Consider the following 16,766-nt stretch of genomic DNA (forward strand, 5'->3'; position numbering starts at 1 on the left):
GACATTTTTATAATAAAATAAGATTTTATATCATACTTACCTGTTGTTTACATATAGCTGTAATTCTCGATCTCGACAGAAAATTCAAAACTGGCGGTCCCAGCTAATATATGGTCAGGTGATACGACTACCCCGCCCTCTACCGGGTACCTGGATCCATTTCCATCAACAACTAATCATATTTTCTATGTCCCCTTGTCCCTTGCAGGAGGTGGGTGGGAATGTTTATATATGTAAACAACAGGTAAGTATGATATAAAATCTTATTTTATTATAAAATGTCATTTTTATACATGAACTTACCTGTTGTTTACATATAGCTGATTGCCACATTGAGGCGGTGGGCATGGACAGCTGTAAGTGTTAAATGGAAAAACCTGAGATCATCAGGCTAAGAAAAACGTCTTAACTTTGGATCCTTACCTGCTAAGGAAGCTGTTTTTCTCGGTTACTGCCTCTGTAACCTGCTATCCTTAGTGCAACTGCGGGGCCTAGTAGCTCAGACGCAGGTTGCTATATGGAGAAAGGTCTGTTGGCCCAGCCGTCTTCGACACAATCAACCAAAGCATATAATGCCCCTGCTCAGGGCGCAGTACTCAAAGCATCCACCATCATATCACCCAACCATAAAAACTCACACCAACCTATTAAAATTAGACCTACTAGGCCATCTAACCTCTTAGGCTCTAGTAGTCGACCAAAAAGAAAACTTCTGCACCCAAGGAAACTAAGGAGAGGATCTAGAGCCTCTGGTTTCCTTGCCTATCACCGTGTCAGACGCAATAAAGGGACCCAACGCACTGCAGTCTTCATATGTGGTTTGGATCTGTCTCCAGATAATGCGAGGCAAAAACAGACGAACATCTCCAATAAGTTGAACTTAGAATGTCCTTTAAAGCCATGTTCTTCTTGAAGGCTAAAGAAGTCGCAATAGCCCTAATTTCATGAGGCCTCACTTTAACTAAGGGGAAATCCACATCCCTTAACTCCTTGTGTGCCTCCTGAATCAGTTCTTTCAAAAGGAAAAGAAATCCCATTTTTAGATAGAGGTTCTTGGGGTTCTTAGTTGAGCACCATAAAAATCATGAGTTCCTCTTACACTTCTGGTCCTGTCCAGATAGAATTTCAATGCTCTGACCGGACAGAGAAGTCTCTCTGTTTCTCTTCCACTCAAGGAGGATAGGCTAGGAATGGGAAATTCCCTTGGCCATGGATTACTAGGGTTTTCTAGTTCTTAGCTAGGAAACCCAAGGTGAAGAAACTACAGCCTTATCCTTTAAAACCAACTCTTTGTCCAGAGCATGAATCTCACTTACTCTCTTTGCCGAGGCCAGTGCCAAGAGAAAGAGAGTTTTCTTAGTTAGATTCCTAACGGAGCAGGAACTCAAAGGCTCAAAAGATTTGGAGGTAAGCCACTTTAGCACCACATCCAAATTCAATGCGAACACGAAGAGATTTGCCTTTAGTGGTAGCAAAGGATTTAAGGAGTTCTGCAATATCTTTGTCTGAGGAAAGATCTATACCTCTATTCCTGAAAATTGCACGCCAGCATACTCCTATACCCCTTAATCGTGCTGACAGCCAATTTCTTCTCCTTGTGCAGAAAAACAAAAGAAAATCCATAACCTGGCTTAGAGTCGTAGAAGTGGAAGACACTCCAGACTCGGAGCACCACTCCTGAAGCGCTTCCACTTCCAGCTTGATAGACCTTTTGTAGACGAGGCCTGGTTGATCTAGCCATTGCCTGCGCCACTCTTCTAGAGAAGCCTCTCTCCTGTAGAGTCGCTCGAGAGTCTGAACCCTGTCAGATTTAGATCTGACGGGTTCCTGTGGAACTTTCTGCTGTGCAACTGGCACAGAAGGTCTGGTCTGAATGGCAACCTCCTTGGCCAATCCACTACTTTCTCCAGTAGCTCTGGAAACCATGATCTTCCTGGCCACCATGGAGCTATAAGGATCATTGACACACCTTTGTGTGCTCGAAACTTTTCAGGACTTCTCCCAGCATCCTGAAGGAGGGAATGCATAAAGGAAGAGACCCGACCAGTCCAGGAGCATGGCATCCACCGCTAATGCTTCTGGGTCTGGAACAGGAGAGCAAAGAGAGGTAGTCTGCGGTTTTCCCTCGTTGTTGAACAGGTCTAACATGGAGTTCCCAAACCTTCCACAGGCCTTGGCAGACTTTCTGGTGGAGGGTCCATTCCGTCGGAATGACCTGGAGTGACCTGCTGAGGATATCCGCTCTTCGTTGAGAGCTCCCGGGATGAAGCGAGTTACTAGCTCTATGTTCTTGGTTGCCGCCCACAAAAGCAGGTCTTTTGCGATCTCGAACAGAGAGAAGGAGTGAGTGCCTCCTTGTTTCTTCACGTCACCAGAGCAGTGGAGTTGTCCGAGTGCACTACTATCTTTTTGTTTTCCACCAGAAGCACTAAATGTTCCAAGGCTAGATGTATTGCCTTCAACTCTTTCAGCATTTATGTGCCAATCCCGTTGGGATGAAGACCAATTGCCTGACACTTGAAGATCCCAATGTTGCTCCCCAACCCTCGTCTGAAGCGTCCGGAGAACAACATCAGGTCTGGGTTCCTCTGTCTCAGTGACAAACCTCGATCTAGTTTGCTCCTGTCGCTCCACCATGACAGGTCTTGCTTTACTTGAGTGGATAGAGGAAAACAAACGAATCCAGTGTCTTTCTTCCTGTTCCAGATCTGCTGTAGGAAGAACTGAAGAGGTCTCATGTGCCCTCCCCAGACTGACGAACATCTCTAGCGATGAGAGGGTGCCTAAAAGGCTCATCCATTCCTTGGCAGAACAAGTCTTGGCTGCCATCAGGTATCTCACTTTCAGAAGGCATTTCTCGATCCTTTGAGACGTCGGAAAAACCTGAAAAGAACTGAGTTCATCGAACTCCCAAATAAGTCAAGTCTTGAGATGGAGAGAGTTGTGACTTTGGAAGATTTACTATGAGTCCCAATTCGTCGGTAAGAAAAAGGGTCCTTTGTAGGTCCTTCATGCATTGGCCTTTTTTGAGCGGAGACCGGATCAGCCAGTCGTCGAGGTAAAGGGAAATGTGAATTCCCTCTAAGTGAAGCCATTTCGCAATTGGAGCCATCATCCTTGTGAAAACTTGTGGGCTGTTGATAGGCGAAGCAAAGAGCCCTGAATTGAAAAGCCCTGCCTCTGAACACAAACCGTAGGAATTTCCTTGATCTCGGATGGATAGGTACATGAAAGTATGCGTCCTGGAGATCGAGGACACCATCAAGTCTCCTTCCTTCAGGAATTGATAACCGACTGTGTGGTTTCCATCTTGAATGGTGTTTGAAGCACAAATTTGTTCAGGGCGCTTTACGTCGGGGACTGGTCTCCATCCTCCTGGCGATTTTGGAACCAGAAACAGACGGTTGTAGAACCCGGAGATGAAGGTTCGAGGACTGCTTCTATGGCTCCCTTTTGAAGGAGAGAAGTAACTTCCTCCTCCAACACCACAAGTTTCTCTGAGTCCCTGGATGATACGTTGAAGTCTACTGGCGAAGACTTTAAAGGAGGACTCTCTGAGAAGGGAATGGTGTAGCCTTCTCTCAGAACGTTGATCACCCAGGGTTCTGCTCCCTTGGCCTCCCAAACTTGCCAGAACGACTGTAGTCTGGCTCCGACCGTTGCATGAAGGACCCTGAACTCATCGGTTGGTACCCCCAGCTTTCTGGGGATGAGAAGAGAATTTTCCTCTTCCCTAGCACGGGAAAAGGGCCGAGAAGGAGTACCCGAGAAGGCCTAGAGGATACAGGAAAGAAGGCTTGGGTACTACTGGAGTAGTTGAAAACCTGGGTCTTTTCAAAGAATGAGCCAGTAGATCTTGAGTAGACTTCCGTGAGAGAGCCTCCGAAATTTCCTAACTAACGTGGCGGGAAAAAGGGATTCCTTAAGCAAAGGAGCAAAAGAAGAGCAGATTTCTGGTTCCTGGAGACTCCTCTCGACAAAGCGAAATCAATGTGCTCTCTTCTTCAAAATGCCGGTAGCAGTCACTGAGGCAATTTCTGACGTTCCGTCCGTGATGGCCTTGTCCAGGCAGGCCAAAATAGCATCAAGATCTGTAGCAGTCTTGGGGGAAGATCACAGACTTTCACTATCCTGCTCAAGGCTCCTATAGACCAGTCAATAAAAGAAAAGATCTCAAGATCCTATAGGAACTCTTCACCAGATGGTCAATTTCCGAGACGAGAACCGACTTTGGATGAAGAAAAAGCTGAGCGACGGGCAGAATCCACAAGGCTGGAGAAATCCCTTGAGAGGAGGCAGAGTCTCCCAAGGAAAAGACTTCCCAGTCTCATACCACAACGAGACTTAAAAAGACAGTTGAGAGGGGGAAAACAGAAAGATGTTTTACCCTGAGATCTTTTCTTGCTCAACCATCCTTCTTGCCTTCGGAGAGCTCTTTTCACGAAACAGACAGGACCAGCTTCAGAAATCTAGAGGAAGGAGGTTTAAAATCCTTGGCAAACTGCGTAGTCGGAGACGAAGGGAAGCTGGAGCAAAGTCTTCTTGAAAAGTTCTTCAAAAAGTTGTAAGAGATGCTTAAAGTTGGAAGTAGGAGCAGGCGGAACATCATCTACTTCGAAACATCGGAAACTGGGAGAGAATCTCTGAAGCAGTTGGAGCACCACATGAGGATAAAACGTCTCCGGGAGCCAAACTTGCGTTATCCTCTTGATTATCGCGAACGTCACCGAGGCGCCAAGAGCCCGACCCGCGTCAAGCGTATCAAAACATGAGCTTGAGAGAGTCAGGAGCCTTAGAAGATCCGAGAGCCAAAGAGGCGCCAAAAACCATGGTAGCGCTAGAAGCGCAAACATTGTGCGCCCTGGAAACGTGTTTTGGAGAAGCCAGCGCCAAAAATAGCGTCGTGAGTTCGGCGGTGCGGGCGGAAGTGGCGCCAGGAGCGCGATCGGAAGCGGAGCCAGGCGCGCGGCGGAAGCGAGTCAGGCGTCGGCGGAAGCGGCGCCAGGTGCGTGGCGAGCAGAGACCGGAGCCTCAGTTGCAGAAGGAACCTGAAGAGCTGGAGCTTTAAAACCTTCGAAAAGTCTCAAAATCTTGTCAATTTGTCCTCTTGCGAAAGGGGCAGGAACCGAGGCATAAAAGCCGACTTGGGATCCAACGGAAGGAAGCCGCTACTTGCATGCTAACAGGAGGATCGGCGCCGCTACGATCCGTAGAAACGTACATCCGGACTGCCTGAAGAAGAAGAGATCTCTGGGCTATCCCAAAAGCTACAAGGCGGAAGAGGAGAACGTGCCAAAGGTTTCTTGATAGGAACTTGACTTGGAGAGGAAGCTCTGTGTCTCTTCAGCGCCTACTAGACTCTGACTGCTTCCAACTCCTCCTCGACGAAACAGAAGCACAAGAAGACACTTCCGTGACGCTTTACTATAGCGAGCTGCAACAGCCTGGGGCGCAACAGGACTGTTAGAGGGAGCAACTGCTCGTGAGCAGACCCCACTCGCCTCCCTTCGGCTTGCGGCATGTCTTCTCCCCTGAGCCCTGGGAGCCGGACAGAGGCCTCGACCTAGGAGAGAACGAGGGGGACGAACAGTCACCTCCTCCACAACACTATCACTCGCAACACTTGATGTCTAGACATCGCACTCACATCCTGGCCAATCTTCTCTATCGCAGAGAAAAGAGCCGAAATCTTACCATCAAATTCTGCCCGAAAGGTCTGACACGGTAGTGGGTTGGAAACAACAGGTTCCGGGGCAGGAATAGGAACAGGAGGGTAACAGGAACAGAACAAGAGGCAATACTACTCCTACTCTGGGAGGAACTTCTGGCCGAAGCCTTACGTGCCCTATCTTTACTTAATTTTGCCTGATACTTAGCCAACTTTTGCCAATCAAGCACAGACAAAGACGAACATTCATCACATCTATCCAGATTCGTGCACAATTTCCCTCTACAGTTAGAGCAAGAAGAGTGAGGGTCTATGTTAGACCGAGACATTCGAAGTTTTACAACCCCCCACAATATCTAATTTGAGATCCTGAATCAGACATAACTAGAAAAATCTCAACAAAGCCAAAAACAAGCCAGAACCGTCAACAAAAGTGGGTACTTCACCAAAAGAAGAAACGAAAAAGCACCGATGAATTTCTGAAGAGGAGCAGACGACTAGTCGCCGGCCCGACAGAGAAAATATGATTAGTTGTTGATGGAAATGGATCCAGGTACCCAGTAGAGGGCGGGGTAGTCGTATCACCTGACCATATATTAGCGGGACCGCCAGTTTTGAATTTTCTGTCGAGATCGAGAATTACAGCTATATGTAAACAACAGGTAAGTTCATGTATAAAATTTAAATCTTCCACTGTTTTGGATCCAAATCCTCACATTCAGCACAAGGTTTTTCTCTAACAAACATACCTGACCCCTGCAAGTCGTGCACAAAGTATGTAAGTCATACCTAGCTGAGGTTAATGCCATATTGCAGCCTTTGCTGCAATAATGAGTACTAGTTGTACTTGTGTCTGACATCGTCAGCAAACAAGTCAATAAACAAAGTTCAAAAGTCACAATCAAGAGGTCAAATCCGTGATAATTAAAGGTTTTTAATTAAAACCCTATCTATCAAATTGCTGAAAGGCAACCAAATACAATATACTTCACCAATCAAGTCACAACCAGAAAACCAGCAAAGTACTGAATTCCAAATTCAGCTGCTGCTCACAACCTACATCGTAATCCAGCAGAAACAAATTGGGAGGGGTTAGTCACCTACACCAAAACAAAAGAATCGCTACCGCGAGTTTCAAATTTTAGCTGCAGATACTAGAAACTGTTAGCTATGTAATTACTTGGTAAGTCACTTATATAAAATAATGAATTTGGTAATTTTCTGATCTTATCCTTACACTTATTAAATTTACTTTTTCTACTGAGTTTTTATTCTTGCATCTTTTTCATTTTTACGTACATTACATAATTTGTATAAAAGTTCTCATACTTACGCACCTATGAGAAAACATTCTCAAAAAAATTTGACAAATACATACACAATCCAGAACCTTTACAAACACAAAGCTCAGCACATTCATACAGTGCAGTACAACTTATCTAAAATACCTTAATATATTCATGGAAGGTTGCATCTGTAAGATGAATCACATCACTAGGAGTATCAGCCCAAATTTCTTCTTTAGGTTTTTCAGGTGCTTTGCCAGGGTTCTTCATGAACGCTACAATGCCTGCTTTGTTATTTTCCCCTTCATATGTGTATTTTGGTAAGCCATCTCTGTGAATGGAAAATAAGCATAATTTACCAGAGTAGACTTTGATACGTCTTTCTTTGCAAAGGAAAACTTTTTAAAATCTGTAATTCTTTGTGTTTCATTAATACACACCTTTCATTTCATGCATTTTCCAATAACAGAAACCTTTTATTTACCATAATGTCCAATGTAATACAAACCTGTTATTTTGCACATTCCATGTTTGGAGTATTTCATTTTACATGTCATAACGTCATAATACCTTGTACATTAAATACAGTGTAATTGTTGTTCTTATTGAAAGTCTTGAGGGAGCTGTTGTATTCGTGGCATGGGAAAAACTGCAAATATAGGGATTACTATTGTTGCCACATACTTTACAAGAGACTGGTGAGTCACACTTCTATTCTAACAAGTCTCACACAAAGGAATCATCTTTGAATGGGAAGGAAAGTTAGAAAGATGAATAATTGGGTAAGAAGATACTGAACAGAAATCATAAAAGTGCCAGGAAGAGAGCAATGCAGCTCAGGGCCAAAGGAACACTACAAAGAAGCTTTTGTTATTTTTGTGTTACACACTTAAAAAGTAAATAACCTTTGTTTGCAATTTTCAGTTGTCTGACTTACCAGTGTCAGCTAAACATTTCATTTCAGAAGGAACTTCGGTCTATCAGTACAGAAAACAAGGCCCAGTCCCGATGCATCTGGCTTGATGCTTTCAGTTTGGGTTTTCCGTCTTTATATACAAGGGACAGGAGAGCATATCCAAGATGTCAATGGATGATTTTTCAAGCTTTGAAGCTAAAGAAATCATATGGTCCCCAAACTTGGTGTCCTTTCCCATCCCATTTCCATGTCTACCTCTTCCTATAGTTTTAAATGACAAGCTTTGCTGGCCCAGTAACTGGCATCAGTGACCATACATTCCCTTTGCGAGCATTTACAGCCTCACATAAACAAACAATGCATACAAGTCAATTTGAAATTATTTGTATGATTATAATTTATGCTGTTTGGAAATATTTGGCATCCTCACTGATGACAAAGTAGGCCTGTACTAATGAAGCACACACAAACCAAAATGAAATACAAGGTGAATAACCTGAATTGTCACTGCTTTTGCCAAAAGTCAGCTAATCAATCTCAAGACCAACACCCAAAACCAAACCAGTGACTTTTGTATATGTTCAAGACTTAAAAACACAAATACCAAAATCTACCAACACCTGGTAACAAAAAATGCAGCTTTAACAAACATCTACTATTGTAGTGCATACAGTTTTAAGCAAAACACACTCGATAATAACAACAAAAAATTAAAAAGAAACACAACTGTAAATAATAGTGTCAGCTAGGTTCCTCTAGGCACCAGAAGAGTGGGAGGACCCAGATCTAAGATGAGAATTACGAGACAGGAGACTGGAAATGAATGGGGCTTTGTGGGTGTGACAGCACACAAAAAAAATTAGTGGCAGAGTTTTGCAGAGACTCTTTCATGGTGCCAAAATATCAAACTACCGAACTGAATGTTGAGATGAAAGTGAAAATGTACTTATATCAAAAGAGGGCTCGATAGATATTTCTCATTCATAAAACCTATTCACACTATAATTATGATAAATGAGTTTAACAAGACCACCAAGGCCCAGTTCTAAAATTCTGAATGGTTTGCCAAGGGTCTGTTCTCACATGAAAGGTGGAAATTGAAGCAAGGTAAATCTAAGGTACTCGGACAGGTAAGCGGAAAGAGACCAAAGGAATGGATGAAACCCCAAAAGGACTTGAAGGCTGACTAGTTGGGTAATTATAATAATAGAGTTTATCCTGACACTGTGCCAAGAATCTCAGCTTTCATATGACGGGCCTCAAGGGTGTTTTTTTTTATGGCAAATAAGACTAAATCTTATATAATACATTACAAATTCATAAAAATCTCATGAAATAGACAAAATTTTTTATGACATAGAAGATGGGGGACACTTCTATGTAGTGGGAGGTCTCATAAAAAGCATCATTAGTTTATGAAGCTTTCCTTGTAATTTATTTGTTAGCTGTTACTGGATATTAACCCCTTTAGTACACCAGACCTCAAAACAGATCCAATACTGTATTAACATTGTGATCACATCTGGCAGACCTCATATGGGTACTTTTATTTTAAACAACGGCATTAAAATGAAATTTATAGGTATATCATTCATATGGCTTGAATAGGCCATTAATAACTAACTGGCAGCTCATCAGGCCTTAGCTATTTGAATGGGAGGAATGTCAGTTGTCAGTATGATTTCATGAGGGAATTATTCCTGCTAATCCTGATATCCCCAGCCCAGTCCATCTCCCAACAATTTTGGTTAAGTTCCAGTTAGCAAGCTTGAATGATGATGATGATATCAAGTGACAACTTTTATCAGACTTTAGCTCTTAAGTAGGTGGAACATTAGCTGTCCACAGAACATTGGGCAGGAAAATAATACTGCTAATCCCCGGTTTCCCTAGCCTCATACACCTCTAAATTTCTGGCCGTCTTAAAAGTTAGGGGTTGTTGGATGATAATGATATTTTGAATATCCAATGTATCAGTAAAAATACAGAGTTGCCGAAAGTGATATAAGTGCAAATTATGATTGGGGACAAAGCAGACTCATTAGAATAAAGTCTTTACCATGACACGATCTTTATAAGTGTTTCCACGAAGGGGCCACGAACCAGACCAAAACTTCCAGTCAGCTGCTGAACTGCTCACTGCTTGCAAAATGCTGTATGTTTTATGCTGTGGTAGGTACCAAAAATAAAAAATCTATACCCTATGTACGTGCATGTCTTTCCACTGAAGTTCTTTTAGTTGGTGAACCTTAAAGTTTGCCTGGTTAAGTTACTAAATATTTAATCTGTATTGGAAAGGTTAAGGTATTAGCAAAGGTAAAGTAATTTCTAAGAGCACTGGCATCAAATTCTGTCAATAAATCATATCTCATTCATATAACAAAATGGGAAAGAAAACATTATTAATCACTATTCTTCACTGTACTTACTCAAAGTAAATAAGTGTTGGAAATCCTGTAATATTGTACTTAATCCTTGCTGCTGAATTCTCAGGTTTATTGACATCCATGGCAACCAAAGTGTGTGTATCTTTAAGTTCAGTGGCAGCTGAGGAATAGTCAGGCTTCAGACGTTTGCAAAATCCACACCATGGAGCATAAAACATCATCATGAATGCTCTTTCTTTCTTTAGTAATTTTGTGAGAGCCTGAAGAGGGAAAAATAAAAGTATAAAGTATATCAAAGGTTATTTTAAAATCATGAAATGTTTGTTCTGCTAGTTATCTCATGATATTTTTTTGATACTTCTATCAAAGATCTTTGCTTGAAAAAAATATAAGTTGTGGGAAAGAAAACAAAATTAATGATATCCAATTATTACAGATTCTTGTGTCATCCATTAAAGACTGAAAACACATTGCATTTACTTTCCAATTACAAGCAAGTGTACGTGCAGTAATGTGTCTTTGTGCAAACTTACAATACATGGACACCAAACTTTCTCAGGTACAAAAGAGAAATTAAACTACATTACCACGTTATTACACATTAAAGTAATGTACAAGGAAACCCAAGACATTTTTTGTGGAAAAATGTAACAAAGCATCAAGGGAAAGCGATAACGTATGTATTCCCAGTTCAGTGCAAGGATAAATTAAACTACATTACCACGTTATTACACATTAAAGCAATGTACAAGGAAACCCAAGACACCTTTTGTGGAAAAATGTAACAAAGCATCAAGGGAAAGTGATAACCTATATATTCCCAGTTCAGTACAAGGATAACAGCAGGTAAAAAAAATAGTTACCAAATACAGTGAAATAGACATCAGCACCTATTTTGAACTGCCAAACCACACAAAAACATACTCATAAGTCTTATACAACTGGCAGCATTTGTCGGTTGAGTTCATTTCAAATCAACCAACAAATACATTTACATACACTTCAATTAAATAAAAATCAAATACCAATACTAAATAAAATTTTCTGTCGCCATAAAATGTTAATGAATAGGGGCAAGTGTCACGAGATGTGGACATATTCAGCTAACTCTAGATCAAGCAAAATCCTTTGAGTGAGAGAAGGAACCAAGACTCATACTTCATCAACAGTAACAACTAATCTGCAATTCAGAACTCTATCCTATCAACTACAAAATAAAGATAATATTTTTGCCACTTACATTGACATCATTTATATGAACCACATCAACACCCTGTTCATCTTCATCCCAAGGAATGTCTCCAGATGGGTCCCGTAAAAATGTCGACATAGACTGAACTGTTTCCCTTCGATCATAATCTTTGTGAAAGTCACCATCTTTGTAATGCTTCAAAACATATGAAATGAGCACAAACAGCATCATGCCAACTTTTTATACACTTTCCCTCTCTGAAAGAAAGGTTACATATTAAAAAATGCCTCAAGAAAGTTTGTATTCATCTAAGGAACATCAACTTGAGACACCATAAACAATAAAACACCATGTACTGAGAAAAAAATTCCTTTTGTCACAGTCATAAAGTTTGAAACTTATACCGAGAATGAAACTTATACCGAGAATTTCTGCATTATGTAAATCAACTTCACAAGAAAAAACATCTTACCCATTACAGTCAATATGAACAAGAGTTGCCGTTCCTCGAAGTTCACGTGACACTTCTGTGAAAACATTATTTATTTCTTGTTTCCTTTGCAGCGGAATACAGAATATCATATGGTTCAGTGTCCTCGCCTTCTTCCATTCCTGAAAAGATACATAATCACTGATAACAGCGGAGCATTTTAAAAAGTTCAAATTTTCATAATAGTACTAACTGTAATGTTCCAAACATCCAAACCCATATTTCACATGTGCTTTAGGCCTATCTCCCACTTCCAAAGAAACCTGAAAAATCTTGTCATCAAAGTCCACATGCATCTGATGTCTCAAAGGTACCAGTGACAGAAAAAAGAATAGGATACTCGGAAGAGAGTTGAAAAGTGAAAGTAGTGAATGCCCTCTGGAAAGTGTAGAGAAGGGAAAGTTGAGAATAACACTGTCAGTCTCATAAGAAGTCCTGTTGATTCAAGTCTTGTGTTCCTTGCTGGTCTCTTTACAAAAGCCCAGTGATCATATGAATTTCATTTTACTTTCCCCAACCCATCTGTTATTTCAGATTAGTGGAGTAAAGTCGATGAATAAAACTTGGTTTCTGGGCATCCTAAAGGTTACAATTTAAATTTGGAACTCCTGGTGTGATATTTGCATTAGTTGCTAAACTGGTTACTGCTGTATGTAAATAAACAAAGTGCTGTATGTAACTGACTATACAGTATACTTATACTACAATTTATACACTTTTAATACAAATTTGTTCATTTAGAATGCAAGAGTTTTGGGTTTCCTGAATATGCAGTAATTTTTAATGGAGAGGAAGTAAACAAGGTTCACTTAAGCTGCCATGGCAGTAGTATTCATTATACATATATCACTGACAATAAACCAGTGTTATAGGACTGCAACCTTTCACACAAAAGTAGATGATCTGACTCCTAATGGTTCTCCTGTAAACACTGTAAACTCTATTGATAATGATAAAGATGTTAATGGTCTGGTTTGTTATAGTATTGTGCATCAGACAAATCAGAAGAGCAAAAATTTACATCAGATCTACAAACTGGGGAAGTGGCAACTCATGCAGTAGAAGATAGTAAGTTTGTTTCCGTGACTGACAGCAACGCACAACAGTTGTTTTCTGTACTTTTAAAAAATAACATGTCAGATTTTGCATAATAATCCAGCTGAGTGTTGTTTGTGTTTGCATACTGTACTGTAGATTCAAGGATTAGCATTTTTTCTTTTTTCTCAAAACTATCAAGCATGTTTATTGTTGAAAACTAAGTACCTTTTGTCACCTAATATTACAGTAAATTCTGATAACTCAGTAGACTCAGGTGTCAGTGGTTAAGAAAGAGGGAGCCTAAATGCAAGGGCTACCACAATTTTCCACAATCTCGCAATACAAAGCTGCTTCAGAGTTAAACCAAAAGCTTGGTTTTGGCCTTCCTCTCACCAAGAAGTCCAATAAAAAATTCAAGACATGGTCTGGTCTGAGACTGGTTCCTGCAAGTCATCTGGAAATTAGTTTAATCCTTAAAAGTTTGGTATATATTCCTGCCTTGAAGACTCTGCTGGTTATGTCAGTCAATTTTAATCTCCATTCCTAACTGATGGGGTGAATTAAAGTCCTCTGCCTAGTCAAGCTTCCTGCCTTAAGATCAGTTACTAAGCTCAGTGATCTTTTCAGAACTCCCAAGTTCTATGGCATTCTTCAGTCCAGATTGTTAATATTTAATCCTATTGGCTCAGTTTTAGTTTCGAACATGGTGCACCTTATATGGAAAGCATGTTATCTTATAAAAATGAAATTTTTATGATAAAATAACGTTTCACTTATACTTACCGGTATTACATATAGCTGTCGTCTTTTTGACGCCACGGCAGTATTCAAATTCTCGCGCTTACGCCAATTCCCTAAAAAGTGATCCTCTGCCGCCCTCTATCGTATCGAACCGCCTCAAGAACACGTCATAAGTTTTTGCCCAACTGCCCAGGTGAGGAGGAGGGAGGGGTTATGATTATGTAACTACACGGGTAAGTATAAGTGAAACGTTATTTTATCATAAAAATTTCATTTTCCCTTATACAACTTACCCGGTGGTTACATATAGCTGATTGGCACCTTGAGGAGGTGGGGCACTGGCAGCTAATAAAATTTCAGAATTATCTACTTGCAAGTTAGACATAGGTTCCTTACCTTAAAGGTAGCTGACTCAGTGGTTACTGCCTCTGTAGTCTGCTGGCTTATATTGTGCCGAGAGGATATAAAGGGATCCGTGTGTCGGACACAATAAAAACAGTACCTGTCAGAGAGAACATGGCTGCGCACGGACAAGTCTGATGCCCTGATCAGGGCAGCATTACATAACGGAATAACAAAACGAGGGATCACCTAACATTACCATAAAACCAATACCAAGATTAAAAACTGGAAGATACTAACACATCATGTATCTCCAGGCAACCTTCAAACAACAACCCCAACACCAAGGTGAAAATGTTAGTTATTGAGCGGACTCCTTTTCACCCTCCCCAACACCGTGTCAGTCGCAAATAAAGGGCCCCAGCGTACTGCACTCTTGAAAAAAACAGTTTGCACGTCCACTAAATAATGCGATGCAAACACTGACTTGCATTCCAAAGGTGGACTTAAACCAAGTCCTTCAGATAAGTTTCTGCTAAAGGCTACAGAAGCTTAGAAACCGCTCTAATCTAGTGCGTGCTTTACCCCTTAAGAATACTCATCTCGAGTCAGCACACTGCTCATGAGCTTCTTTATCAGGCTTCTCAAAAAGAAAGAAAGGGCATTCTTAGAGAGAGGCCTAGAAGGATCTCTAACCGAGCACCAGAGGTCATTGGGACCCTCTGAGCTTTTCTGCCTCTGAACGTAGAACTTGAGAGCTCTCACAGGGCAGAGGTACCTTTGGGTTCTTCTGGACCGACCAATTGGGAAAGGTCCCACTCTGAACTCTCTGGCCAAGGTCTAGACGGGTCTTCGTTCTTGGCTAAGAAACCAAGAGTAGACATACATACTGCCTTCCTTAGCAAAGCCTACTCTTTTGTCAATCGCATGTAGCTCACTTACTCTCCTGGCCGAGCCAGAGCTGCCAAAAAAAAAGAGTCTTTTCGTGAGATCCTTCAAGGAGATGTTAAGCCATCGGTTCAAAGGACTGAGACCAGAACCATCTCAGCACTACGGCGAAGATTCCACGCCACTGGTCTCTTCTGGTCTCTCTTTGACGTATTAAATGATCTAATCAGATCTGAAAGGTCTTGACTCAAAGACACTTCAAGACCCCTATGTCGAAAGACCGGCTAACATGGCTCTATTTTAATGGCAGGTACAGTGCTTTTCTCTCTGTGGAGGAACAAGAGAAAATCGGCCATCTGGGCTATAGACGTCGAAGAAGAAGACACGCCTTCTCTTCGACACCAGGACCCTAAACCAGTCCACTTCTGCCTGGTAAACATTGTCGGAGGATTCTCTTCTTGGCTTCGCTGATAGCTTCAAGCCTCTCTGAAAAGCCTCTTTCTGATGAGTCTCCTGACAGTCTGCAGACAAAAGATGAAGAGCGGACAAGTTTTGTGGAACTTCTGAAAGTGGGCTGTCTGAGTAAATCTTGGCTCTCTGGCAGAAGTCTCGGAAAGTCTGACAGTAGGTTTAGAAGGTCCGGGAACCACCCTGGGCGCCCAGAATGGAGCCACCAGAGTCATCCTTACGTTTCTGATGGCTTGAGAACTGAGATTACTTGCCGCAGGATCTTGAACGGGGGAAAGGCAGCATACAGGTCCAGGTCCGACCAGTCCAAGTGGAACATTGCATCCGAAAACCGCTTTGTTGTCTGGAACTGAGAGCAGTAAAGGGGCAGCCGAGTCGTTTTGTCGGTTGCAAGAGATCTATGAGCGGACGTCCCCATATCTTCCAAAGCTCCTCAGCAAACTAGGGGATGTAAAGTCCACTTTCGTTGGATAGGACCTGGTTCTTTCTGCTGAGAAGGTCCGCTGCTACATTTTTTTCTCCCTTTGAATGAATCTCGTTACACTAGTCTGGTCCCGATCTCCCCTCAGGTTAAACTAGAAGTTCTATAACTCGTAGAGGGACCCACGAAAGAGTGCCCCCTGTTTCTGATCGTGTATGCCAGAGCGGTCGGTTGTCCGCTGGACCAAGACATTTGCCTTCCACTTCTTTTTTGAAGGCTAACAGGGCTAGAGGAACCGCTTAGTTCCTTTCGATTGATATGCCAGTTCTCTCTCTCTTGCCACTGGCTCCAAACTTTGTCCCCGATAGTCGCCCCCAGCCCTTGTCCGGTCGGAAAAAGAGTTAGGTCTGGGTTCGAAGCTGAAGAGGAAGTCCTTGTGACAGCCTTCCCTTCTGACCTCACCAACGGAGGCACTCCTTTATCTTTTCCGAAATGGCGAATGTGAAGGAGTCCGGGAACTGTTTCCTGGGCCACTTCTCTTGCAGGTAAAACTGCAGTGGTCTCAGGTTTAAACGCCCGAGTTTTACAAACTTCTCCACTGAAGTTAAGGTTCCCCTAATGAGGCTCATCCATTGCTCAAGGAACAAATCTTCCTCTGCAGAAAGTCGATCTTCTGCAGGCATGAGGCTATCCGTTGGTTGGACAGAAAAAGCCTGAAAAGTCTGAGAGTCCAGACTCAGCTCCCAAATAGACAATCTGCTGACTGGGAGTAAGGCAAGACTTCTTCTCGTTGATAATGAGGCCTAGAGACTTCGTTAATTGAAGAGTCTTTGATAGGTCCTCCAAAACAGCTCTCCCTCGAAGCAGCTTTGAGCAGCCAATCGTCGAGGTACATGGAAACTCGAATTCCTTCCAGGTGAAGATGTCTG

At 42.1% G+C, this 16,766-nt stretch overlaps 1 protein-coding gene across 2 annotated transcripts in view; it reads right to left on the reverse strand.

Annotated features, from left to right (window-relative positions):
• Window positions 1-16,766, reverse strand: part of LOC136835111 (protein disulfide-isomerase A5-like) — a 55,996-nt gene that overhangs the window by 26,703 nt on the left and 12,527 nt on the right. For both annotated transcript variants that reach the window (XM_067098277.1, XM_067098276.1), the window contains exons 3-6: window positions 11,922-12,061; window positions 11,498-11,706; window positions 10,300-10,517; window positions 7,117-7,285 (exon numbers count right to left, since the gene is read on the reverse strand). In XM_067098277.1, coding sequence (XP_066954378.1) covers window positions 7,117-7,285; window positions 10,300-10,517; window positions 11,498-11,680 — 570 coding nt within the window. In that variant the 5' untranslated portion in view covers window positions 11,681-11,706; window positions 11,922-12,061. The remainder of the gene's footprint in view (window positions 1-7,116; window positions 7,286-10,299; window positions 10,518-11,497; window positions 11,707-11,921; window positions 12,062-16,766) is intronic.

Source organism: Macrobrachium rosenbergii, chromosome 55 (assembly GCF_040412425.1).
Source record: "Macrobrachium rosenbergii isolate ZJJX-2024 chromosome 55, ASM4041242v1, whole genome shotgun sequence".
In the NCBI taxonomy this organism is placed as follows: Eukaryota; Metazoa; Arthropoda; class Malacostraca; order Decapoda; family Palaemonidae; genus Macrobrachium; species Macrobrachium rosenbergii.